This window comes from Sorex fumeus, unplaced genomic scaffold (assembly GCF_029834395.1).
Source record: "Sorex fumeus unplaced genomic scaffold, SorFum_2.1 ptg000086l, whole genome shotgun sequence".
In the NCBI taxonomy this organism is placed as follows: Eukaryota; Metazoa; Chordata; class Mammalia; order Eulipotyphla; family Soricidae; genus Sorex; species Sorex fumeus.
Window position 1 is genome coordinate 19,473,582 of NW_026606143.1, and position 27,229 is coordinate 19,500,810.

Here is a 27,229-nt window from a genome sequence, read left to right on the forward strand (position 1 = left end):
GGCATTCCAGCTCTAGTGCTTAATCAACAGGCTTCAAAACCATATTGGATTCTGGGGCTCCAGCCCAGGTCAACTGCATATAAGGCAGGTGCTGTGCTTGCTGTAGTATCTCTCTGGCCCCAAGTTTCCAAATATCATTGATGAGGGAGAAAGTTCAAAGGACTGGAGTGCCTGTTTGCCCACAAATAAAATCCCCACGTACCATCTGCTAGCACCCTAGTGGCTCCCAGCACTGCTGGGCTTGAATAGCACTGGGAGTGGTTCTGAGCATGCCAGCCTATGACCACTTCTGAGTAGGTGCCCTGTACATGCACGCACATGCCTCCCCCCACGCACATATATCTTTGATTCCCACTATTTTCAGTATGAGACCTACATCCTTCTCTTATCAACATCTACTTCCTGTCTCTTCCTTTGCATCAACCAACTAAACAAATTCTCTTCCTTGATGTGGCAAGATTCCAAACCTAACACCTGCTGATTCTGGCATATTCTCCTGCTTCTGCCAAGTGTTGGAAAGATTCTCTCAATGCACATATGATTATAGATCCAGCTTCAACTAAGTACTCTCAAAACTAAACTAGAAGTCTAAAGCCCTCTGCTAATGTCTACTCTTCAATATCCATAGGTATTTTCCTATTTTGCCTGAAAGTTCTTTCAAAACAGCATGGTTTTTAAATATTAAATCTTACAGTGCTCATGCTTTGTTATATAATTACTGTGCTTCTACCCAAGTTCGCTAATCCCTCCACCACTGTCTTTACATCACTTCTAGTCCAAATCTTCATTACCATCACCCATCTCCTACTGCTAAATAGTTTCATTTTAAAATCAAAAGCCAAGGGTTTGTTATCATTCAGTTCTGTCTATTTCCTTGTTTTGTTTATCTACAAGAGATCAGTGAGATCGTCTGGTATTGTTCTCTCTAAGAATTACTTCCCTTAACATGACATCCTCCACTTACATCCAAGTTGAAGTGAAGGACAAGATTTCAAATATTTTCTCATAGCTGAGTAGCATTACATTGTGTACATATACCACAATTTCTTTATCCATACATCTGTTGTTGGGCACTTGTATTATTTCCAGATTTTGGCTATTGTGAATAATGCTATCATTAACACACAGGTGCATATTACTTTTTGAATTTATGTTTTTAAGTTCTTAGAATAGCTGCCAAGGAGTAGAATCACTGGGTGATATGGAGGTTCTAGTTTTAATTATTTTTGAAAAGTCTCCATAATATTTTCAAAAGAGGCTAAACTAGATGGCATTTCCTCCAACAGTGAATGAGTGTTCCTTTCTCACCAGCATTAATTGCTTCAAGAACTAGTTTTTTTTTTTTGTTTTGTGATGCTAAAGATTGAGCACAGGGCTCACATATGTTAGGCATGCCCTCCGTCACTAAGCTGCATGTCTTTTTTTTTCCAATAAAAAATAAACTAGTTCTTATGTTATCAATAAACTGTTCAGTGTAAAAGTCTAAATTTTCACATGAAAAGTAATGAAATCCAGGGGCCCAGAGAAATAGTAGAGTGGGCAAGGTGCTTGCCTTGCATGTAGCCAACCTGAATTCAATCCCGGTGACCAAATGGTCCCCTGAGCCCAGTAAGGAGTAATTCTTAAGTTCAAAGCCAGGGATAAGCCATGAGTACAGCAAAGTGTGTCCCCCAAACAATGCCCAAACAAATAATGAAATACAACTTAAAAATAAATCTTACCTTATGGATTATTTGGGGGACAATGGATTTTTGAGCCATACCCCATGGTTCTCAGAGATTACTCCTTGCTCTGTTCTCAGATCATTCCTGGTGGTGCTCTGGGGACCTTATGTAGAGACAGGGATCACTCTGCAGTCAGTGACATGCAAGGCTTACCCCCAAAATGTCTTTCTAGCCTCACCATATTGGCTCTTGAAAAATGATAGTTACATAACCATATTATATTCAATGTAATCTTACTAAAATTATGTCCTTGGCATATTATTGAGTGATAGCACAGTGGTAGGGCATTTGCCTTGCATGCAGCAGCCCGGCCAAGTCGGGTTCGATTCCTCCGCCCTTCTCGGAGAGCCCGGCAAGCTACCGAGAGTATCTCGCCCGCATGGTAAAGCCTGGCAAGCTCCCCATGACGTATTCAATATGCCAAACACAGTAACAACAAGTCTCACAATGGAGACGTTACTGGGACCACTTGAGCAAATTGATGAACAACGGGAGGACAGTGATAGTGACAGTGACCAGATCTCAATGTTTTTCTTTATTTCTGTGCCACCCCTGGTACCAAACAGTGCTTGCTCCTGATTTTGCACTCAGGATCACTCCTTGAAGATGTGGTGCCAGAGAGGAGCCAGCCACATCTTAGCCAAGCACCCTATCTGCTCTACTCCAGCCCATGATCTTAACTTTTTAAAATTAATTTTTCTTATTTTGAGACATGTTGATTCACATGACTTGTAAGAAATAATATAGAGATCCCAAATACTTTTTACCTAGTTTATCCCAATGCTACAACTTGCAAAACCATACGTCAATGTTACAACCAATATTGACATTGATACAATTAACATAGAGAACATTTTCATCACAACAAGGATCCTTTTCATTATCCTCTTACTGTAACATCCACCTGCTTCTCCTCTACCCCGTATATCCTGCAACTACTAATCTATTCTCTATAATTTTTCTTATCTGAAGAATATTATATATAAGGGGACTCAAGTACAGTATAATCTTTTAAGATTAACTTCAGGGTGGGGATTGGGGCCATGCCTCATGATGCTCTGGGACTATGCTGAGGTTCATTCTCAGGTGTCATTGCTGGTGATGCTTGGGGAACCATTTGGTGCTAGGATTAAAACCAGGACTCCCTTATATAAAGCATACATTCATTCCATTGAGCTTGCTCTCTCTTTCTCATTTTTGTCCTAGGATTGCCTTTATACACACGCAATATAATTCCCTAGAGAATCAACCCAGATTTCTGCTAGTAGTGATTAGTTCATTCTATTTTATTGCTGAGTAATATTCTATATTTTGATTATACCCTTATTTTTTAAGCATTCACCTCTTCTAAGACATCTGGGATATTTCTGGTTTAGGGATATTATGAATCAGCTGTCAACACTCATGTATATTTTGTGTGGACATAAACTTTTATTTGTGTGAGTCAAGTGCCCAAGAATATAAGGGCTAGGTCATATGGCAACATGAATATCTTTAAAAGAAACTGCTATACTCCTTCAAAGTTGTGTTCTATTTGATATTCTACCAGCAACGTATGAATGATGCGCTTTCTTTAGATCCTCACCAGCATTTGGTGTTCTCTGTTTTCATGTTAGCCATTCTGATATAGCTAATACCTAGAAATATCTTGTTGAAGTTTTAATTTTTGTCATTTACTTAGTGGTTGCAATGTTGAACGACTTTTCCTCTACTCATTCACTATGAGTATGTGAGTGTGTGTGTGTGTGTGTGTGTGTATTCAAAGATTTCTATTTCTTCCTGCTTTTTATTCTGGATGGTTTCTCATTTTTCATCTAAGTTTGTGATTCATTGTATATTGTTATCAAGTAGAGCTTTAGCTTCATATTTGCATGCGGATGTACAACTACTTCAATACAATTTTTAATAGACTGGCTTGATTTTTAAAGTGAAGAATATCCCTCTTTACTTGGCTTCAGATCCAGCCACGACCTGGACTCCTGAGCAGCACAACCTTTTATCCTTCCGCAGAAGAGCTAATCATTATCCTCTCAACCCTTCTCCATATTACCCAAGCCAAAAAGCCAATTGTCAAGTTGACTCACGAATCCTCATTATCTTTAAATATAACTTATGAATCTTTGCCATCTTTTAATATATTCCCTTACTTAGCACTCCCTTCTCTTCAAGATAATTTTTCCTCAAATACAAAAAAAAAGTTTTGTTGTTTTATTTCCCTCAATTTTGATTTGGTCCCTAATCCACTCTGCACACTATAGTATAGCTACTGTATTCCTCTAGAGTTCAAATATGAAGAATTGTCTCCCCTAATTAATTTTGTAATAGTCTTACTTCATGAACAATGTGAAATTTCCCTTGTCCTCATCATATATTCAGTGTTAATAATGTTGGCATCGGTATTCTTTCAAAGTCATGTTTAATGGAAGTAAAATGCACCCTAAGATGTGATATCTTAGAGTTACCCATCACAAACTAGAGTGGACCATGGGTAGTGGAAGTTTATTTGAAATGTTGTATAAGAAGCAGGATTAAGAGTAAGAAGAATAAGATAAATAAATTTAAAAGAAAGAAACACAGGCTGTCCTCCAAACTTGGTGAGAAATGTTTATATATACAGAACAAAGAACTTATGTAGGTAGACTGGAGACAGGAATGCCAAAAGCCAGAATTTGTATCCCCCATCCCTGTCTCCCATTTGCTTAGGGCTGCTATCAAAGTGTTTAAGCCCTTGTTTCTGTGCTTGCCTACCTAGGAGTAAGCATTTGGGCAAGGGGAGAACCCTGCAACAGAAAACTAGAAGATTCAGGTTCATTTGGGGCCACACTTGAAAATACAAGCTGTACAAAGAGGTCATGTCTGGTAGTGATGAGGAAGAATATGTGGTGCTGAGGATTGAACTGTGGCCAGCCATTTGGAAGGTGAATGTTTTAAGCTCTCTGCTATCTCTCCCGTCCTCACAAGGCCACCTTTTTGTTTGTTATGGTTTGGGGCCATACCCAGTGGTTCCCAGGGCTTACTCTTGGTTCTGTGCAGAGGGATCACTCCTGCTGGGCTCAAGGGACCACATGGAGTGCTGGTGATGGAACTTGGGTCAGCAACGTGCAAGGCAAATGCTCTATCCACTTTACTATCTTGTTGGCCCCCCAGGGGTCACTTTTGAGGTGTTTGAGGTGCTTGAGGATGAATCTGAGTTTGCATCATGCTGTTCACTACTACCAAACTGGAACCAGAGGTGGGATGATGAGGTGGATAGGATAGAAGAAGCATGAGTATTTACTACAAACACCAGTTTGTAAGAATAGGAAAGCAGAGTAGAGCAAATCATGTCAGTCTTCGACAATTTGTTCATTTTTAATAATATTTGGTATGTGTAATAATAATAGGAGAATGCCAAGTCCTGTAGGAATCATGTAGCTGGAGTGGTATCGTAAGTGCAGCCATTGCTCTAAGAGGTTACTTAATAGCCAGTTAAAAAATCTTTATTAAATCAGCCATCAAATGGCAATAGTTCTGATAGGCTAGAATATTTGTATTCTTTACCCATGGGGATTCCTGGGAAAATCAAATGGAACAATCATTAGAAAGCACTTTGCTCTGTGCCTGGCACAGAGTAGGTACTCAATACATGTTTATATATATATATATATATATATATATATATATATGCATCATTGTTGATTGTCAGAACCCATCAGCCCCCACATCAGCAAATAGGGGGTGATTGGTCTGTCAGCAAGAACATGGAAGCATTTCCATTACATAGAACTCAATGCAGAAGGGACAATCAATAAAACAGGATCTAATTTTGACCCTCTGGGAAACTAGATTCTTTAGAAATGCTGAATCCTTCCTCAGGCATATAGTTTAATTTTCCAAAACTAAATTGCATAATCTGTAAAATGAAAATGAAATTGTACTAGTCTTTATAAAAGTCCCAGGAAAATCTTAGGTACTATACAATATAAATGGGAAAAAACATTATTTTTCCACAGGGCATAATTAGAAATACAGAAGTAAGGCCAGTCACCAAACTCTGAGCTGTAAGGAAAGAAAGGAACAAAAAAAATATTTCCCCAGTTATTTTCTGGCTGCCAGGTTGAACTCATACTTATCCAATGAGTCCCAAAATGGAATACCGTTCTGTACCAACTATACTGATGATAGTGATTCAGGGAGTCAATGATAAGATTCCATCCTTCTAAAGTGCTTTTAGAATTGGATTCTAGTAAGTTTCATCTAGCAATTGGCCAATCACAAAAGAGCGTACAATAGAGAAAAGTGAGGACACCATGCTGAAGAGAGGATGCTGCATAGAAAGAAAGAGGGACCCCCTAATTTAAAAAGATGAAAGGTAAAGATGGGCAGTTACATTCTAACAGCTGGGAAATATTAAATAAAGCAATAAGAGAAAAGAATATATGATTTAGCATACATAGGTAATATCAAGGAAAGGTAAAAATGACACAACTCTCCCAAAATAAAAAGAAAATTAAAAAATTCCCACAAAATAAAAAAAATAGAAATAGACAAAACTCCCACAACATAAGAGGCAAATGTGGCGATTGTTACACAGATTAAATGCAAACAGTTAAAATGAAGGTGAAAAGCTTCCAAGAGGAATGAATGAGCAGGGAACTGGATTTCATCATCTTTACTAAAACAGAATTGGATTCCCGAAAACCTTTTAGTTCTTTTGACATCCTTTCACCTCAGCCAACTCCTGACTTCCCTTTCTACTTTATTTTCCCCATTTCTTTTGGAGATGAGGAAGCCTTCAGAATAAGAGAGTGGCTTTCTGCCAGCGGGTAGTGTTCTCCTAATCCTCTTCCAAGAATTCCACAGTGGCTGAAAGCTATTCTCAGGGTTTCAAGACTTCATTCTTCTCCCTTCCTCGACTTGGATCCTTCTGCTCCTGGGTCTGCAGTTTGTGTTCCACTGATGCATAGCCTGAGAAATCAAGAATCCATGCCAGCTTTGTACATAATATGATTAGCATCCGAAAGAAACCCAAGTGTGTGCCTGAGTCCTTTTGCAATTAAAACCATACTCAGAAAGCCCTTTGATATAGACATCTGGGGCAGGGGGAGTCACTTCTAGCACTTGATCTGTATTCCAAATCCTGCTTAAGAGAGACACTTAACAGAGTGTCTGCCCGTGGTAATGAGTGACTGTAGGAATATAGGAACAAATTGTGCAACCGCTAGATAATAGTGATTCTATATCTGAGTAGCATTTTTGTTGCATGGTTGTTGTTTTTTTCCTGGACTCTGCCATTCTGAAATAATAGGAGCAAGAGTTCCTCTTTAATTGATTTAGAATCTGACCAGTGCGTGTATTCCCTTATTCACCCACATTTGTCACAACTCTCTCCAACACAGCATACATAGATGATGGAGACGCAAAATTTACTGGCCATCGCTGCTGCAAATCTGATGTTTAAAATGTTAAGGTACTTTCTTCGAAATGGAATTTAAAGGCACCAATTCATGCCCTCATTTTCACATTACTTGAAATATGTATATTTGTTTTTAAGACATTCCTTCCCCCTTTTTTCGAAGTATTTCATATGAATCAATGTGTAAGTTTCAGGTATAAAACATTATCAATCTGATTAAGTTAGGAGTTTCTATGATTGTGCATAATGGTGTTAACCAATACCTCTGTGAGGCTAAAAAGTGATATGTTCTGCAGTGTCTATCATACTTTTGTTATCTTTAATTACTAAACTGTATCCAAAGTCACCAGGACTTTTTTCTATCTCCTTGTTGTAAGTATGTGCCTTTAAGCAGCAGTTTCCCCATCTGTCTGTGCCAGAATACTGTCTAGTTATGAGAAGAGAAAGAATTTCTGCCATTTACAGCAACCTGGGTGAACCTTGAGGGCATGATGCTGACTGATAGAAGTCAAATAGAAAGACAAATGTACTGCATGACACCTCTGACATGTGGAATCTAAGGAAGCCCTATATGAATTCCTTTCAAATGACCAAAGCCTGGATGGATGCAACTTAACCTTTCCCTGACTTTGGAACCCCCTTTGAAGACCCAGCTCCCATTAATGATCTCCTGAAACTATAGTCAGTGTTTCTTTTTTTCACAAATGTAGCTTGTCAAAAATGGAGTTTTCAAACAAATCATTCTACTGAAAAATAGAGATAGTAATATAGGCATACTTCATCAAATTTTTCTTTGGTTTTGGGGGCTACACTCAATGGTATTCAGAGCTTTCTCTTGGTTCTGTGCTCAGGAATTGCTCCGGTCAGGGTAACGGGAACTGTTTGTGGTTATGGGGATCAAATTTAGTCTAGTTTGTGTACAGGGCAAGTGCCTTCCTTTCTGTACTATCTCTACTGCCCCCTACTTCATAGATTTAAATGCACACAAATTATTTAAATTGGGGGTTAGTTCAATTGAAATATTTTTGCTTGTGTAAATGTTTTCTTTTCCTAATATTAGTTAAAGAATAGAAAATGGGAAGGAGGGAATATTCTGGGTAGACTCAACCCAAGTTTGCGTCTGCCTCATGATAAGAAACTAATGTGCATTGACGACCTCATGGCAGCTAGTTAGAGCTATTATTTCTCTATGATGAGATCAGAGAAACTCTTTAAAGAATTAATACAGCAATTGGTAAAATCATTATACTTTAATGAGTATAATTCTGCCCTGTCCCACCTTTTTATGAAGTATCTTTAGATTTAATAAGGTGGAATGCTTTGTAATTCTTGAACAACTTGTATATCTAGCTCTTAATGGTTATTGTGATGAGTTCATTTATAACAACTTCTAGGCTCAGCGTTAATTTTCTTAAATGCTTTTCTACTATTCCCTTTATTATAAAGTATATTGAATTGAACTCTTGGCTGTAAGTGATAGAAGACTCAGATTATTCCAGAAAGGGAAAAATTATATTCAGTGGCCATGGTGCTACATGTCCTCCTACTTTCAGAAACCTCAATACCCCCACCATGGAAAAAATAAAAAAAAATAACTGCCTTGCCCAAGATTTTATTTAAATTGTCTGAATCTCATTCCTTGTGACCTGAATGAGCCACGTGCCATTCTAGATTAAAGGTGCAGAGTGTTTGGATTGATGGATTGACTGGCTCATCAGTAGTGCACCTTGGGTCCTTTAGGAAGCAGATGCCAAGGTATATATACTGGAGAATAACTGCCATGAAGAAAAAGGGAAGGAAGAAGTGCTGGGCAAGAGAAGCAATGTGGCTCTTAGGAAATCTATACCAGCCCCATGAGGAGCTCTAAAGCAAAGGTGGTCAATTAGATAGGGCACAGTGAAAAGTTCTGAATTAGGCAGATCTGAAGATATAGTGTGCATGAACTTGAAACTCTACATTTTCCTCCCCCACTACTTAGAGGCAATGACTAAAACTCAAGTCTCAAACATATATATCTGTATAGAGAGAGTGATGTTTCACATGGGTTATCAGCCAGAAGTGATTTTTGTCCCTCTGCAGGGGACATGGCTATGTTTGGCAATATTATTAGTTATCATAACTGGGCAGGTAGTGCTACTTGCATCTAGTGAAGTGGAGGTCAGAGATGCTTCTGGATGTCCATTCTCTAATGAACAGAAGATAACAACAATTGGTATTTTTGGTCAAATGTTGGGTAGGCCAAAATCGAGTTGTCAGGCTCTATAGGTTAGGGTGCATATCTTTTTCTTTTAATAAATCTTTCTTTTCTGGAGAGAAGAAGGGAGGACTAACAACCACTCAATATATTTTATATTGTGTTTTTATGGGCTGGAGTGATAGCACAGGGGGTAGGGCATTTGCCTTGCATGCAGTCAACCTGGCTGACCCAAGTTCGATTCCTCCGCCCCTCTCGGAGAGCCCGGCAAGCTACTGAGAGTATCTCGCCCACACGGCAAAGCCTGGTAAGCTCCCTGTGACGTATTCAATATGCCAAACACAGTAACAAGAAGTCTCACAATGGAGATGTTACTGGGCCCACTTGAGCAAATTGATCAAAAACAAAAGGACAGTGCTACAGGACAGTGCATTTTGTTTTTATACATAAAATTTTTACAGGCAAGAAATATATTATTAAATTATTGTAGAAATTTAGCATGGGTAAGAATTAATAGTTGCTGAAATAAATGAGAGAACATATGCCCCATTTCTCATTTAGTCTCTATACTTAAAAAGCATTGAACACCTCCAGAATCTATTTGACTTAATGCTTTTTAGAACCTTAAAGTCTTTCTAGGTTAGTTAAAGTACTAGTACTAAAGTGTTATGTAGGTCAGCGATCAGAAAGGTCACAGATACTACTGGTGATGATCAAAGGGTGATTGTCAGGGCGCAATGAAAACCAACCATGGAAACTCTACTATTCTCCTTCATGTCCATTCTCATCCTCACCTAACAGTCAACTAGTCCTTGCATATACAAGACTATATATAGAAAATAATCATTGATTACATTGGCTTAAGAAATATATGCAAGGGATAGAGCTATAGCACAGTGGGTAGGGCGTTTGTCTTGCATGCAGCAGACCCAGTTTTGATTCCCAGCATCCCACATGATCCCCCGAGCACCACTAGGAGTAATTCCTGAGTACAGAGCCAGGAGTAACCCCTGAACATCAATCGCTGGGTGTGACCCAAAAGGCAATATATATATGCATATATATGCATATATATACATATATATATATATTTCACTGTCACTGTCCTTCCACTCGATTTGCTAGAGTGGGCCCAATAACGTCTCCATTTTGAGACTTGTTGTTACTGTGTTTGGCATATCGAATACGTCATGGGTAGCTTGCCAGGCTTTGCCGTGCGGGCGAGATACTCTTGGTAGCTTGCCGGGCTCTCCGAGAGGGGCGAAGGAATGGAGGAATCGAACCTGGCTCGTCCGGCCTGGCTGCGCACAAGACAAACGCCCTACTGCTGTGCTATCGCTCTAATACATATATGTATATATATATATATATATATATATATATATTACTAGGAGATATAGAAAGAAATAGGCTTAGAATGTTAAATGAGTTCTACTAGTACAATCAGAAGGCTGATAATTTTTGGTAGATACTTGCCCATTTAATCAGAAACACAAGATTGATCCTGGTCTTAATAACCACCACTGAGGTTGGAAGAGAGGACATGTATATGTGAAGAGACAGTGAATAGAAGTGCAAGGTTGGTGAATACACTCAGTGAATATCTGTGCCAGAAGACCATCCTCAGAGAGCCATCTGGTGTCTTACAGTATCTGTGACTGTACATTGGAGCTGTTGATTGTGGTTCAGGTTTTGACAGCCATGATTAGGTGTTCAACTGGAGACAGAGGACACCTTCCTCCCTTGTTGGTAATAATAATGAACACAGTACTCAAAACTTTGAAATATTTATGACTTCCTTATTAATACAACTAATTGTCACCAGTACCTTTTTTGTGCCATATCATTTCCAATGCTATCCACTTTGTTTTTTAGAGACTAGTAGATATACTGCATATTAAAATGGGAAAGTTTAGAGCATATTAGGGACATTTAACTTGAAGGGGGTACAGTAGTCTCTTTTGGAAGAAAATAACCAAAAGAATAAGCAAGATAAAAAAGAAATGCACAACCTTCACAAGAAATACTTTTTGTAGATGCCTTGGTATCAAAAAGAGTATTTCAGAATTGAGAAATGAAAAATGATTTGGTGTCTTTTGAGTTACAATATTAAGCACAGTAAGGTAACCCCTTTCTACCCCAACTAAGAATAGGAGAAAAACCTTTATTTAAATTCCAAATTTTATGTGATAGCTCTGCTCTTCCTGCTACCTGCTCTTAGGAGTAATATTTTTGAACGTATAATTTACATTATTAATCAAAATAAGGCACATTTTTTATTTTTTTAATTATACCCAACAGTACTCAGAACTCCTTTCTGTAGGATTCATACCTGATATGCAAACATATACTGAGAAGTCATAAAAAAAACCTTTGTCTTTGATAAATTGCTAATAATAATGAGTTTTTGTACCTATTTGCATCTGTCAATACTTGTGACTAAGAATCCATCTAACTCATTTACTGTTTGGATAGAAATGCTAAATTGCATTACTGAAATTTATAAATCCTAGATTTTTAAGATCAATATTAATTTATATTAACTTATATGCTATTGAATACTTAAAGTCCTTAAGTACTTTGGTGACTAGATACAAGTCTTATTTAGCATATAAATTGCTTTATGAGAATGTTATTTCATAAGTATCAGTTTCATTCTAATATATTTAAACATCCCTGGACCATAGATTTGTTTACTCTGGAAGTTTACTCTGATATATTCTTTCTTTTTTACATATTGTAAAGTTGATCATCAGTGCCTTCTCAGATTGAGACAGTAAAAACTTAAAATCAGGATGAAATAAGTTGAAATTTACTGCAATGTACCTTCAAATGCAAGAACATATTTTTTATCCCAGGGTTTCTACTGAAAAATAACACAACAAAAGCAAACTTTTAGCATTATACATTTTGAATCATCCAGTAGATGCTTTACCCTTCAGGGAATTTGTCTCTAGGACTGCTGTTAGGAAAATGAAAAGACTGGTTAATGCCTGAAGGGATAAAAAGATCAGCTATCCAAAAAAAAAAAAAAACTTTTCCCCAAAATGTGAAATGTGTGTTCAATCCTAGATCAAGGACTAGATGTTCAAAGTTCTGTGTATAAGGTTTAACATTACTTTGGAAAAGTCTACAAGATTGTTTGTTATCAGTGCAGTGAAATCATTTTCAAATAGAAATGGTATTGATAACAGCTTTTTACTCTTGCAGAATCCACTGTTTTTATCTAAACACAAAATCATTTGGTGATTTTATATCGAACCACTTATATTCACACAACCATAAAAAATCAATAATGCTACAGTGATGGAAAGACAAGAAAACAAACCATTCTAATCACCGTATTTTGATAGCTCTTTGCAAACAAATGAGAGATGTTTAACGGAGAAGGGAAAATGATGAATTGTTGTTTTCCAAAAGAAAATAAAATATTGACAGTGTGATACTATTCAAAATCTCTCCAAATCTCAAATCCCTTGAGATTGTCACTAATGACACATAACATACCTATGAAAAAATACTCTTCCAGGAACATGAGAGGCTAAGATCTAGGGGCTCTGCTCTAAAGTGGAACCATGGTATTTTGTGGTTCTGAAGAGCAAACATTTTGTGTTGCATTTTGCCCTCCTCCAAAGATGAATACAAAGAGTATTGTATCTAAACACACTTGAAAATGAATGCTTGTGAAAGAGTTGACCAGTGGGCTCATCTCTCATACCCTACTCTAGACTTACTTAGGTCCTGCCAAATGAGAAAAGTCAACTTTCCAACACCAACTAGCCAGTTTGAGTATTTAGTATCAGAGATCTGCAAGATTAGGAGCTTCCTCCAGAGATTTTTCTGCTAAATACACCCACTCCTTTTCTGCTTTGACACCAGCCATTTAACACAAATTAAGAAATAGCTACCACTTACTAAGGGCTTACCTTGTAGCAGATGCTGCTAAATGTTTCACAGGTTTTCTTTCTTTAGTAAAACACAACTCTCCTTTCAAGTCAGTGGAAATCTTGCTAACCACTAGAATAGATGATCTGAGAGACTTTGTATAGAATCCATTGCCTTTCCACTCTCGTTTTTCCAACAGCCCTTTCAGACTTTGTTTAACTTTGTTTTACTACTTTGGGTTACGGCAAATGATGCCCTGGCAAAGTAGTGGTTCCTCCTGATTTTTACCCATCTTCTTTTGCACCTAAGATGGAGGTTTCTTTTTTTTTCTTTTTGGGTCACACCCAGTGGTGCTCAGGGGTTACTCCTGTCTCTTCACTCAGAAGTTACTCCTGGCGGTGCTCAGGGAACCATATGGGATGCTGGGGATCGAACCCAGTTCAGCCGCGTGCAAGGCAAATGCCCTACCAGCAGTAGTATAGCTCCAGCCCCTAAGATGGAGGTTTCTTAGGCTCCTCCTCTTTTATCTGATACCCTCACATCAAGTCCTTTATTCCATATCTTATATTTCTGGCAGCTGATCCTTCCTGCACCTTTCAGACATCTGAAAACACCACTCTGACCAAGTTATTATTTCTTACATTGAAAGTGAATAGAGTATGGGAGTATGGTAAGGCCTGTGTAGTTTGTCCATCAAGGTGGGGATCAAGTTGGCTGGAAGGCCATAGTAAAGGGGAAACTTGCTGGTTAAGGAATTATTTTCTTTTTAAATTTTGTGATGCAAAATGCATTAAAATTAATAAAATGAAAATTTAAAGTAATTCATTATTAATAGGAATATTTGAATGCATCCCAACGAACAACAAAATGAATCTCTCTGTTGTGAAACCTGACAGTCAACCTGCCAATGTGACTCCAAGCTACGTTTTTGACTTTATGTTCTTCAGTTCTCTCTCTCAGCTTAGACAGGCCTTTCCTGATGCCACAGATTTGTTTGTTCTGTTCTTGCTATACCAATTATTTTTTGTATGGGTATCCATCAAAATCTTCTATATCTTTGAGGGCCTGCTTTAAAGGAAACCTCTTTCATTCTCACACCTCTTTCTTCATCCAGAGTATGTGTATTGCCCATAGCTAATGTGTGTTTCTTTGTGAACACTCTTAGCACACTTCCCAGGAGACGAAAGGTGTGACTGCTTACTGAAGAACCAGAAAGGGGCTTTCCAACTCTGTACTTTCCAATGTCCTATTCTCTGTGCATCAGTTCTTTCATCTGTAAATGGATCATAGTGGGAGTACTTTCCTTATGCTGTTGAGTATGCTTCCAAGCATGTACTATTAAATCAGAAAATTCAGAGAACTGGTTTCCTATGCTTTATCCAAAAGTGACTTTTGGATAATCAAATGTCAATTTGGAGAAAATCTGTAAAGCTCTTCAAATAGCTCTTGAAACATAATAACTATTCCATACACGTTTGTTATCAATGTTGCTATTTGATATTTATGTTTGTATATACCAATACTAATCTTCACAGACTTATATAAATTGTTGAAAGTCAAGGAATGTCTAAGTGACTAACAGTACTTTCCTTGGGGCCTGAGAAATTGTATACTGGGTAGGGTACTTGCAGTGCACATGGCCAGTTTGGGTTTAATAACTGGCACCTCATGTGGTTCACGGAGTACTGCCAGAAGTGATTCCTGAATGAAGAGCCCATAGAAAGCCCTGAAAACCACCAGGTAGAGTGTTCAAACTGAGTTCAAACCAGAAACTAAGCAACTGTCTTGCAGACCTCAGGTCATGAGTTCAATCCATGGTGTGCCCACATGGATCAAATCATAGTCCTTGGGGCTTTGCTTACTAGAACCCCTAACACTGAAGCAAAGTGTGTAATCTCTGAGAGCACCAAAGCCATATGAGTGCAAAAATTGCAAGGCAAGAGAAACTAACACAGAGGCCAAGAGTGCGGCCCCCGTCAAACATGAAAACGAACACCAGAATGTGTGTGAAGACCACAGTTAGAGGAGTGTGTCCTCCAGCAAGCATGTATGTAAGCACTGGAGTGCCACCTCCACGACCAAGTGTGAGAGCATCTTAGTCTCATGTGTAACATCCTCCCCTGCCCCCATAAACACCATAGCTAAAATACATGTGTCCACCAATCTTTGCAACCCACAAGGGGAAATGGGGAAGAAAGATGATGAGTGTGACATAGATACAAAGGGTTTCCAGTAAAGGTCTTCCTGACCCATATACATGGGAAGCCTGACCATGACACAGGTGAGCCCTCAAACTCTCAGAATCAAGTGACACCTTTAAAGAAAGCAGGTTCTCAAGCCTACCAATTCACATGCACTAAGGGAGAAATTCTGAGAGGAGATAAGGATCTGTGTTTTAAAAGAATGATCTGTGTGGTGTTACAGGCAAATCAACATCAAACAGTGCTCTGCTCCTTTATTATGCCTATGTGTAAATATCAAATCCATAAATTCATTAAGGATCAACACTTTGTTGACGTATTTATTTTCCTCGTTTTTTTCCCTCCCAGTGAAATGCGTTATAAGCGCTCAATAAGTATTTGAGTAATTAATTGCCTAATTATTTAATTAAAGTTGCTCTTAAAATGCAAATAACTCACAGCTGTGGTACTGGAAGGCTGTTAAAAGCTATCATTGATCTTCCTAGGGATTTATGAATTACCATTGAATCAGGATTTTCCTGGGAAGGACAGGCCAGAAGACTCAGTTTGCAGTTCCCCTCAGTTTGATCCCCTGGCGCCACATGGTCTCGGGTACTGATAAGTGCTAGTGCAGAAAGCAGAGGGGAGTGAGGGAGAGATTGTCCTAAACAAGAATGTCCCCATCCCTCCATCACTTCATCATCATACAGCCTAGGGCTCTTCTCTTGCCTTGCCTTCACTCAGTTAACCACTTCAGGAAAAACATGAGGAAAAATATATGACTAACAATCAAGAGATTTAGTTTCACTCTTGTGTCATTTCTTTTGAGTTGACACATGTATCTGTTTGAGAAAACTGGGAGTGGGGTAGGTGGGGGGAGATCTCTCTATTAAAGAAAGGGGAAAATTCTTTATTCTTGTCACACCACGAACATGGAGTTCACTGCTTTATGTTAAGATTATAAAGCAAGATCCCCAAATGCAGTGACTGATTATTCACAGTAGACATATTAAGTCAAGAAGCTTATTTTTTTCTCTCTTTGCTAAGGCACAAAGCCTAGGGCTATATGCATTTTTATTACACTTTACTGTCTTGGTTTCACTTGAGGATTAAAAAGAAAGTAAAGGTAGAGTGCACGTATCCTGATGGATTTTAGGATTTCTTGCTTTAGTGAAAGGAAGACTCTCATAAAATACCTCAGATTATTGCTCTAGGAAGTATACCTACTTCGGAGATGACCTAGAAAGTCAATCTTTTGTTTCTTCTATAAAAAATCTCACTATATTTTGGAAATTTTTTCTCCCTGTAGTTTCCTATACTATGTAAAGACACATTAAAAATAGCTTTCATTTTGAAGTGAAAATATCTGAAATGGTGCATGGAAGTCTTACGGCTATTCAGGGAGCTTACAGACCACCTCAGTGTGGCATGAGGGGGAGTCAGGAAGGAAGGAAGAGGAAAATGAAAGAAAGATGCCGGGTAAAGAGCCTAAAGACCAGAGATAGAGACCACATAGATAGAGGAAGGAGTGAATATAGGTCAGAGTTTTCATTCTACTCCTGACATCTTCACCAGGAAACAGCAGACGTACATAGCCATATGCTCCTTTCTATCCTTTACTAAAACATAGGCATTGTGCTGTGGGTTGATCTTGTGTTGTATCTTCTACAATGTAAAGGAAAGGGACCTGAACATGGGAGGAGTCGGACCTACAGTAAAGAAGATCTTTTAGCTTAGTGATTTGTTAAGAACTGTGGTCTGTTACTAGGTTGGCAGCTCGGTGTCACTGAGAAAAGAAAGAGGCTTTTCAGTGGCAAGAGCTGGGAACTGGAAACCATGGCTGGTGCAGTCAAATTGACTGTGAAGAGTCAAGGTCAGGAAGCTTTGGAAAGGCTGCCAAGATAGTGTGGAATGGAAGGAGCCTTGATTTCCTTGGTTAAGGATACTTGCATGCATACTTAAGCAAATTCTTCCTTCCAATCATTATGGGAAAAGTTACTAGTAAAATTCTGAAGAAGCAGTAAGTGTACTTTAGCTATTGAGATGAGACATGAAGACAATGGTTGATAGGTGTGATTTATCTTGTCTTGTTTATCACAAGGTTTTAACCTGCTTTTGGTCATCTTTAAGTACGAATTGGTTACCTGCTGTATGAACTATTTATTCTTTGTTTTCCCGGATGATACTCGTTCTCTTTTATTCCTTTGATAGTTATTTTAAATTGCCACCTTTTTTCCTTGGGGACACTCTTCATGTTCTACTACCAGGGGTCATAATCATGTCATTACCGTGTGAGCATTGTGCTACATATGACCCAAAATGCCCTAAGAAAATAATGCTTCAGTGGCCTTGGAATTTTTTTATTGGAATGCTATTTTTCAGATGTGGAATAAATAAAGCTCTGGCATAAATAGCTGAAGCTGAAATGTAAATGATTTAATGTAATGGTGTTACAAGGTGAAAACCACTTGACTTGAGTTTTTGGCCACAAATCATGAGATCCAGTAGGAAAGCTTTTAAAAGGGAACCTAGTTTTTAAGATAAAATCTGCATCGGGTTACATAATGTCAGCAGAAGAATTCAACTTTTATCTCTTCGAAACAATTACCACCCAAAAAGCTAAAGAAAACCTCTCTGTGATCTCATCCTGCTCCATTGTAATTTTTCATAAGTCCGCAGCTGTAATGAAAATGAAAGATTCTGACAAATGAAGCAGGATAGGAGGTTGATTGCTGCTTTTCTAAATTAAAATTAATGATGCCCTTAAGGTACTTGGATCTCTGAAGCTAACTTAATGTTGATATAACCTGACTCCATTATCACAGAATGAGGTGGTTGCATGAGCATGAAAACCAATAAACAAGCAGTCAAGGTGCATGTCAGAAATCCATGAGGTGGAAGTTAAAGACCTGACAATGGACTAAGGACTTGTCAGTCCTCCCTTGTTTTCCTGTTGGTGCAAGAGTTATTCAGTATTAGAGGAATAATGTTCTTGAAAAAGTTTCAGACTGGCTCTAAACAAAGTTTGCTGTTCACATCATACATACCTCATCTACTCACCAGGATACCCAGTGACTTCCTTGTCAACCTGTTTTCCCCTATAACGCCTATATGTTCTTCTGGTACTTTGTACAGAACATCTTTGGGAAAGAGGGTAGAGGAGAAAGGAAATGAGGAAATGAGTCAGAGATTAAGAGCAAAGGAAATCAGAACAGCAATATGAAATGGAAAGTTAGTAAGTCCTAAGAGAGGAACATAAAGAGAGGTGGATTGATGATCTCCTCCAATGGTATGCATTAGCATTCATGCCATAAATCACACAAAATCAACTAATAATTATTCTCCTACTCAAAGCAAGCATGATGTTAGCACTGGTTGCTTTCCTGTAATCTATCCTTTAGTCAAATGCAAGAAACTCTCCATGTCTCAATGTCAAGAAAATACATAAACTAATTTAAGGAAAAGAGAATTCAGTCATCTTTGCATTCATCAAGCCCAGGTTGGTTTGCCACAAAGCTGTACTTATTATATGTTCTCGCTCTGAACCTTATCTCAGACTGTTTTTTTTTAGCCACAACCCCAGAGAAATCAGAATGAGAACAACAATGGATTTTAACTGATAGTGATTACTATTAGTCAAGAGTTGAACAGAAATACTGACAGGTCTCAGGTGTATTTCTGAAATGATGTTTAGTATATGAGTGTTATAGGTAAGGTTTTGGAAGACTGAATAAAGTCCCCCTTTAACACAGACACGAGCATACAGAAAGAAGTATAAATTACAAAACTGCCAGAGTAAAACCCATAAGCAGACTGTATAATGTCTTTAGGGTGCATGTGCGAATTTATTCATGAACATCACTAAGCTGAGTGTTTTTCTTTAAATGGGTTCATTAATGGAGATGTGAAATCACATTCTTGCATACCCATAGATATTTCTCAGAGGGCCGGCCACTGCTTCTCACCTGGGATCCATAGGGTCCCCCTTATTGATACCGAAGATGTTACAACAGGGGGAGGGTCACAGGAGAAAATAGTGTAAATGAGGACCACAGTACTAGAGTAGGGGCCAACTAGTAAAACGGGAACCACAGAAAGGAAACAAAATCTGAAAGGGAAATCTATTGGAAAAAGAGGTTGAGAAACACTGGTCTAGACCATCTGAGAGCCAGCAAACTGTGCAAACAGTATCAACACTGGACACCAGAAGAAATCACATTGCCTAGCAATGCATATCTATATCAGAAGGGAATCCTTAGATCCTAAGCCTCGAGTGAAGATAAAAAACTTCAAAGTAATTAACAGGGCCAAAGAAAAGGTGGAAGCCCTTGAGAATTTTAAAACCATGTTAAGTAACAAATATTTGGGTTCAGATAGATATATTTGAAATCCTTTCTAGGAGCCGCAATGTTATCTAATCTTTTTCTTTCTTCTCATGTTAGCTTATTGAAAGCAGTGTTGAAGGGGAAAATGAAATAAAGATATCTTTCTAAAGATAAAGAGGAATGGACTGAGCTTTGAGAAATAGTCACAGTTGGGAAGAGACTGTGTTATCATTAATGCAGTCAAATAACTTTATGCTTGTTCATTATCCCCCAAATTACAATTTGAAGTCTACCATAATAAGTTTCACATTGTGCCTAACAGATAACAGAAACTCCCAATGCCTTGTGTTATTACAACTATTAAGTATTTACTGGGCATCACTGATTTTTTAAGCACTGTGCTAAACTGTGAATGTGACAGTCAAGTCACATTCCCTATCCTTATAAACAAGAAAATTCCATTATAGTATCTATCTTTTGAATGAACATGGAGATATTTTTTAATGAAGTGAAAGAAGGGATGCCTCTGCAGAGAACTACCAACAGAACTCATCTGATGGGCTGGGGCCATAGTACATCAAGTAGGGTTTTTTTCCTTGCGCAAGGCTGACCTGGCATCAATCCCCAGCATCCTATATGGTCCCCCAGCACAACAAATAGTGATCCCTAAGCACAGAGTCAGGAGTAAGTCCTAAGCACCACTGGGTATGGCCCAATTTTTAAAAAATCATCAAAAAAATGAGAAAGCAAAAAAAAAAACCCGTAAAATTTTGTCCTCAGAGCTCTTAAAAAATTAGAGGAAAAACAAGTCTAGGAGAGATTTGGGCTTTGAGTTTGCCTGACAAATTATAACTTTAAGCAATATTTTAATCCAGTATTGTAAGCAAAATAAATATAAACTCTTTTCCTCTTTTTTAAAGTAAAACTTTGGTCAGTATAAAGAAAGAGGAGGTGGAAGGGAAGAAGTCTTTCCAAATACTTGTGCTGGGAATCTTGGAAAAGAATTTTTTTTTAAAAAATATTGCCATTATATGATGCTTGAATAAACTCTACATTCATTCAACTGGCAATTGAGCACCTACTATAGCCCAGGTATGGTGCAATAGTGCCAGGGAGATAATAGAGAAAGTATATGTCCCTATCTTCATGGGGAAAATATCAGTATGTTTTTATTGAAGAACTGTTGCACACTAAATTATGAGTACTCATGGAGCAGGTGGCTTATTTTCTCCGATCTGGTATAGCTCTAAAGAATATATCTTCATATATCAATAGATCAGATTTCTTCCCATTCTAGAATTTCATGATCTAATAATAGAAACAAGTTGCATGCTTCCAAAAAGATGTTATGCTCGTGTCACATTTTTTTATATACAAAGAAATAGAGAGGTTGCCTATTTAGAGGCAATTGAGTTAATTTTGTATCTTTAAATCTATTTAAACTTCCTTGACTCTTCCTTCCCTCTTCACCTTTGAATACACACTCTTATTCTTTTCATTCTTTCTTCCAGTTCCTTTAATGACTGAGAGACAAATTTCATTTCTAAGTTAGCTAGATACATGACATTTCCACTCAAAGATTTCATTGTTAGGTCAAACTCATGTTTTGAATGAATTCATAAATACACCCCTCATGGTCTAATTTCCACATTTCCATCACCAATAGCTTTACCCCCTGCCTTCCATACTTGTTCATCTCTTCAAAACTCACATTCCAGCACCAAAATTGATTATTTCTTTTTTCTTTCAGAAAAACTTTTTTTTTTGCTGCTGAAAACCCTTTGTTCTATTTCTGAATTTTGTTTGAGTTATGTCTAAAAGAATGATCTGTGATAAAGTTTGGAATGAGGTCAGAGATCTGTAAGATTGGGGGCCTATTTTGGATTCAGATGATGTACCCATGAGGTCTCTCTGAAGCCAAAAGCATTACAAACGTTATTGCCAGAGCACATGATCAGTGACACAGTCATGCTCTCTCACCATCCACCTTTTCCCCTTGTGATTTTTTTCTCAGTATGTGCAAAGACCTTTGGGCATTATCCACTGCCATATGGCATTCTCCAGCCCAAGCTCAAACTTGCACATCCATCTCTTGATAAATTTCTATTTTATTTAACTCATTCAGCTGTTAGAAATAATTACAGTCCAAAACTTTGCTTGCATTATTTCTTATGCAACCTTTCTCTGTAGTTGAATGGTAAAATACTCTTCAAAAGAGGAACTGACCCTAACATTGGATTAGCAAATACACTGATGACTGCTATGGCATAAATGTGTGTAGCAGGTTTGATCTGAATTCAGTAAATTAAATAATTAAAAATAAATTAAAAGCCCAAATGCTTATTCAAAATTTATGCTTTATTCAGCTTTAATATTTAGGAGAACAGTGAAAAGCTAAGACAAGACTGAATAACTTTGAGTACTGGCTTTGCTGGTTGATTTACTAATGTCCATGCTTAGGCAATATTTGCTTTGGGTTGTTTAGTTTACTTTGTTTGGTTGGGTATTTGTCTTTAGTTTCATTTTTTGACTTAAGTCACACCTAGCAAGACTCAGAAGGTACTATCAAGTTTTTGCTTGCGTGGGTCCTGGTTTTAGCAGGGCTTGTAGGACCGACCTTTCAGGAATTGAACCCAGGACTTCATAGTTAACCAAACAAACCAAACAAATAAAACCTCATAGTTAACCAAACAAACCAAACAAATAGTTAACCAAACAAACAAAACGTGAAGCCACATTGCCAGCCTGGGTTGGTTTTGAAACTACTTGTGCTTCAGTTTCTACAACAGTGAAGTAGGGATATATTTTTACTTCCCACCACAGTTATAGTAAAGATTCAATCATTATGCTAGAGGACTTAATAAATAATATTGGCCATTTTGGGTGCCTAGAAAATTATACATACTGTAGTCCTCTGCATTTATTAACTATAATAGCTACACTAGCAGTAGCTACTAACATTAATTGAGCAATTATCCAATGACAAGAACTATGCTAAAGATTTCTCATGTTTCTTCTTATTTCCTACAAAATCTCTGTGAAGTTGATCATATTTTTGTCCCCATTTTAGTGTAAGAAAAAAGTTTATAGGCCAACTGATAGTACCAGGGAGGGTGCTTGACTTGCATGTGACTGGCCTGTGTTCGATCCCCGGCATCCCATATCATCCTCTGATCATTCCCAGGGCAAATTCTGAGCAAAGAGCTGGGAGTAACCCCTGAGAACAGGTGGGTGTAGCCCAACAAACCCCCCAAATAAAAGTTAGTATTAGAGTAATTTACCAGGGAACATTTAGTCCATGTCAGTGGGCATTCTTTTTCCTTGTGTGTTCTCTCTTTCTCTCCCCCACCTTCACATTCACCCCCTTTCCCTCCCCCACCCACATCTTTTTCATTCTCTATGGCTTTCTCCTTTTCCTCTTGCATATACATAGTCATCTATTGATTCAGTCAAGTAGTTGTTAGATAAATATTTGATACCACATCCCATGTGCAAGCTTCCGTGTATTCTGAAGGAGACAAAGTAGGAGACAAAAAAGAAGTAGTGGTCTTTGCTACCAAAGCATTTCTAATACATTATCAGAAATACCCATGTCCATATAGCTACAAAGAATGATATGATAGAAGTTCTCCAAATATAAACCATGTGCTGTGGGAACGCTAAGAAAGCAATCATATATATAAGAAGCAATTACTTATAATCTACTGGAAAATGAGCCTATAAACACAGAACAACCTGGGAGAGGGCGAAGATAAAAACATTCCAAAGGAAGAAGTAGCATGAATAAGTCCCACACGTGTTATATTGGATAGACTATCAGAGGACAGGCAGGTAGAGTTTGTGATATAGGACAATATATCATGGAGTTATAGAACAGCAGGTAGAGCATTTGCCCTGCATGCAACCAACCCAAGTTCGAGTCCTCCATCCCTCTCAGAGAGCCCAGCAAGCTACCAAGAGTATCCCGCCCATATGGCAAAGTTTGGCAAACTACCTGTGACGTATTAGATATGCCAAAAATAGTAACAACAAGTCTCACAATGGACACGTTACTGGTGCCTGCTTGAGCAAATTGATGAACAACAGGAGAACAGTGCTACCGTGCTATAGGATAATAACTGGAAAGGGAGGCTGGAAATGTTCCACCTGATTTTATGTGCATAGCAGTGAGGCATAGTCTGCAATTTTTGGTACTCAATGACTTACCAGATATGTAATCCAAACAGAAATGGGCAAGGTAAAAAGTAAAAAGAGAAGATGGGCCTGGATCTGTGCTTGGCACTAGATCACGATTACGACCATCCTGTTATTCGTCAATTGCCTCGAGCAGGCCCCAGTAACGTCTCCTTCGTCCTAGCCCTGAGATTTTTTAAAAAGTGCCATATTCAAGGCTCTTTTAGAGTTAGGAGAATGAGACCCATCATTGTTACTAGTATTTGGCATATTGGGTACACCACAGAGAGTTTGCCAGACTCTGCCATGTGGGCAGGTTACATTCGGTAACCTGCCAGTTTGTCCAAAGTAGGAATGAGATAATAAGACGTCGCTTCCGAGAGCTGGGTTTTATAGTCTCTGAGTCTTGGCCATTGATGGGATTACGTTGGTGGGTGTGACCCCCGCCTACTGGAATTTGGAGGATCTGAGTGGAGGATGCTCAGCCCCGATCCGAGTAGGCTTGGAGATCTCAGTCCCGGGACCTGCATGCCTTTGTTCCTCTGCTGGTACCTTCGTGTGTGCAGAGGGTGGGCTCAGCATGGTGGTGACTGGTTCTGGAGGTCTTCGGCTGCTGGAGCCCTGGTCTGGGCAGGGAGGGAAACTCAACCCGCTCCCCTCCAAGGGGCCCCGGCGAGGACTAGATTGAGACTGGAAAGCCAGAGTTGTCTTTACCTTAACTACTTTTCTGATGAATTTAAGATCTATTTGACATCTTGGGAGTGATGAATTCCACAGAACCAAACCCACTTAAGCTCTGAGGCTCTGGGCAAGCTTCTGAGAGCAACTCAGAAGCTTGAACTGTTCAGAATCAAATAAAAATACCAAGTTATAGAGCAAGGAAGATGCCTGGGGCTGCCACTAATATGGCAAAACATCAGATGAAATCATATGCCATTTCCCCCATAAAAATCTTCCCTTTTCCAACCCCACAAGGAATTCACTAAACTGATAGGACACTAGGTATTATAGAAAGACCTGCCTGATGGGGAGAAATAACAACTTTTTGAGGTGACAAAAATGTCACCTAAAGATATGTTTCCCCCTTATTCCCAAGTTCACTAAACATTGAAATCTAATAATGACTTTTTCTCCTTTCTACCTTATAGTTATCTTAGATATAGGCCTAGTCTATTTCTTTTCTTTTTAGGTTATTAATCAAGTATTGGTTACTTATTAATGATCACTAATTATTGATCATTATCATTTTAAAAAAGCAATATTCTATAATCAAAACAATAGGATAAAGCTTAAAGAACACACTCTATCTCATTTCAGTGATCCTAGTACAATGGCAAATGGCATCCTTCCTAAACTTTCCAGGAAAGATTTAGACTTTCCATTTTGGAGGGCATTAATTGGAGCAGTAGTTCATGTATGGCTGCCAATGAGTAGAGTTTTCTTTTCTAAGTCTCATTTTAACATTGTCAAGGGAACACATCTTTTTTGTTTGGTCTTGGTTTGATCAAAATGGGTCTCCACGGCCATCTAAGGCAAATGAATATTAAAACCAGGGTTATAAATTGTTGCTTTAGTACTGCAGCCTTAGAGACACAAAATGTCTTACCAAAATGGATACATTATTTTAATTGCTCCTCATTATATCCAATGAGAGGACATCATTTCTCTCCTTTTTCCCCCAGGTGTCTGTTGAAGAGCGCATCCGGCAGCTGCATGAAGCCCACAGGGACTTTGGCCCCGCATCCCAGCATTTCCTTTCCAGTAAGTGGTGTCACTTTGCTAAGCCTCTTCATTGCAGTTTGGTGAGAAAGAATTAAAGACTTGAATCACAGTCTCTGCCAAATGCTCTGAAGGCATAAATCATCCTGAAATACAGCTTGGTGGGTGAGTTTAGAAGGTTAGGAAGACAAGGACCAATTAGACTGTTCTGTCCAGTTTTTGGCCCTGGCATAATTGTTTCCTGCAATATATTCTCCAGTGCTAGCTTGCCTAATGTTTTTGAGTATACTTCTGCTTATAGAGTTCACTTCATAAAACTGATCATTATCATATCATGCAATTATGATATAATTAACTATTTATTACTGAGAATCTGTAATTATCTTTATAATTCGTTAAGTACTCCCAGACTCCAACTTGGAACCTCAGCCCATCATGTTTTCTTAACTCTTCTGATCCCTATTTTAGCCTTGAACCTAATTCACTCTTTTCATTTTCCAGTTATATTATTTTACAAATTGAAGTATTTACTAATTTACAATCAATTATGTTGTCTATTATTAGTATATGTTTGATAATTATTTATAAAATATTTGACATTATGCATGCACTGTTACAATATATTAGACAATAGAGAAATAATAGCCTTAATGAATTGGAAGTCCTATTGATCCAGTAATGCATAACAAATTGTCAAGATCCTGTTTTCCTCTGACTGTTTATTTGTGCCTTGCTTTCTTTGAGTGTAAAATTGTATGTGATAAGTTTTATTGGTCTTTAAATGAAATACTTCTACCACATGGAGTTAACATGTTTGCCTTTTGGTATATTTCTGGTTACATGTGACTGTGAGGGTTTAGCTATCATTTTAAGGTAATCACCTTGTCGCTGTCATTGTCATAAATATAAATTAATTCAAATCTTATAATAACCAATGGGATTCTTATAATCATTACATCCATTTTAAAAATGAGGAAAATGATACTTATAGCCATACAATGAATGGTGGCAAAAACGATTCGAACCCAACCATAGAATTTATTTTTAATAACCACACTGAACCATCTTTTACATAATGTCTATGTATTGTAGAGAGAAAATTATTGCATAGTATGTCCATTCTTCTGCCTTCTTCTTCCCTTGCTATTTTCTGGTCCTTTCATTTATTCCTAGTCACACCGTCACTGTCACTGTTACTGTCCTCCTGTTGTTTATCGATTTGCTCCAGCGGGCCCGGTAACTTTGTGAGACTCTTTGTTACTCTTTTTGGCATATCGAATACACCACAGGTAGCTTGCCAGACTTTGCCGAGCGGGTGAGATACTCTCAGTAGCTTGCCGCCGGGCTCTCCAAGATGGGTGGAGGAATCGAAGGCGGAGGAATCGAACTCTGGCCGTGTTCAAGGCAAATGCCCTACCTGCTGTGCTATCACTCAGGTTAATAAAAAGTTCTCACCAACCTTTTCAGTGTTAGATTAGATGCCTTCATGTGTGGCCATGAGTCTTTTAAAGCAAAGATCCAGAAAAGGATGGTTAGATCTTTTTGATATTCATTGATTATATATAAACAAAATGTTGTACTATTTTCTTTACTGAATCTAAACTTGTCCATATGCATTGGCTATTTGCACAGAA

At 38.2% G+C, this 27,229-nt stretch overlaps 1 protein-coding gene across 3 annotated transcripts in view; it reads left to right on the forward strand.

Annotated features, from left to right (window-relative positions):
• DMD (dystrophin) overlaps positions 1–27,229 on the forward strand; it is a 2,292,284-nt gene that overhangs the window by 2,022,723 nt on the left and 242,332 nt on the right. For all 3 annotated transcript variants that reach the window (XM_056131284.1, XM_056131279.1, XM_056131278.1), the window contains one exon: positions 25,559–25,637. In XM_056131284.1, coding sequence (XP_055987259.1) covers positions 25,559–25,637 — 79 coding nt within the window. The remainder of the gene's footprint in view (positions 1–25,558; positions 25,638–27,229) is intronic.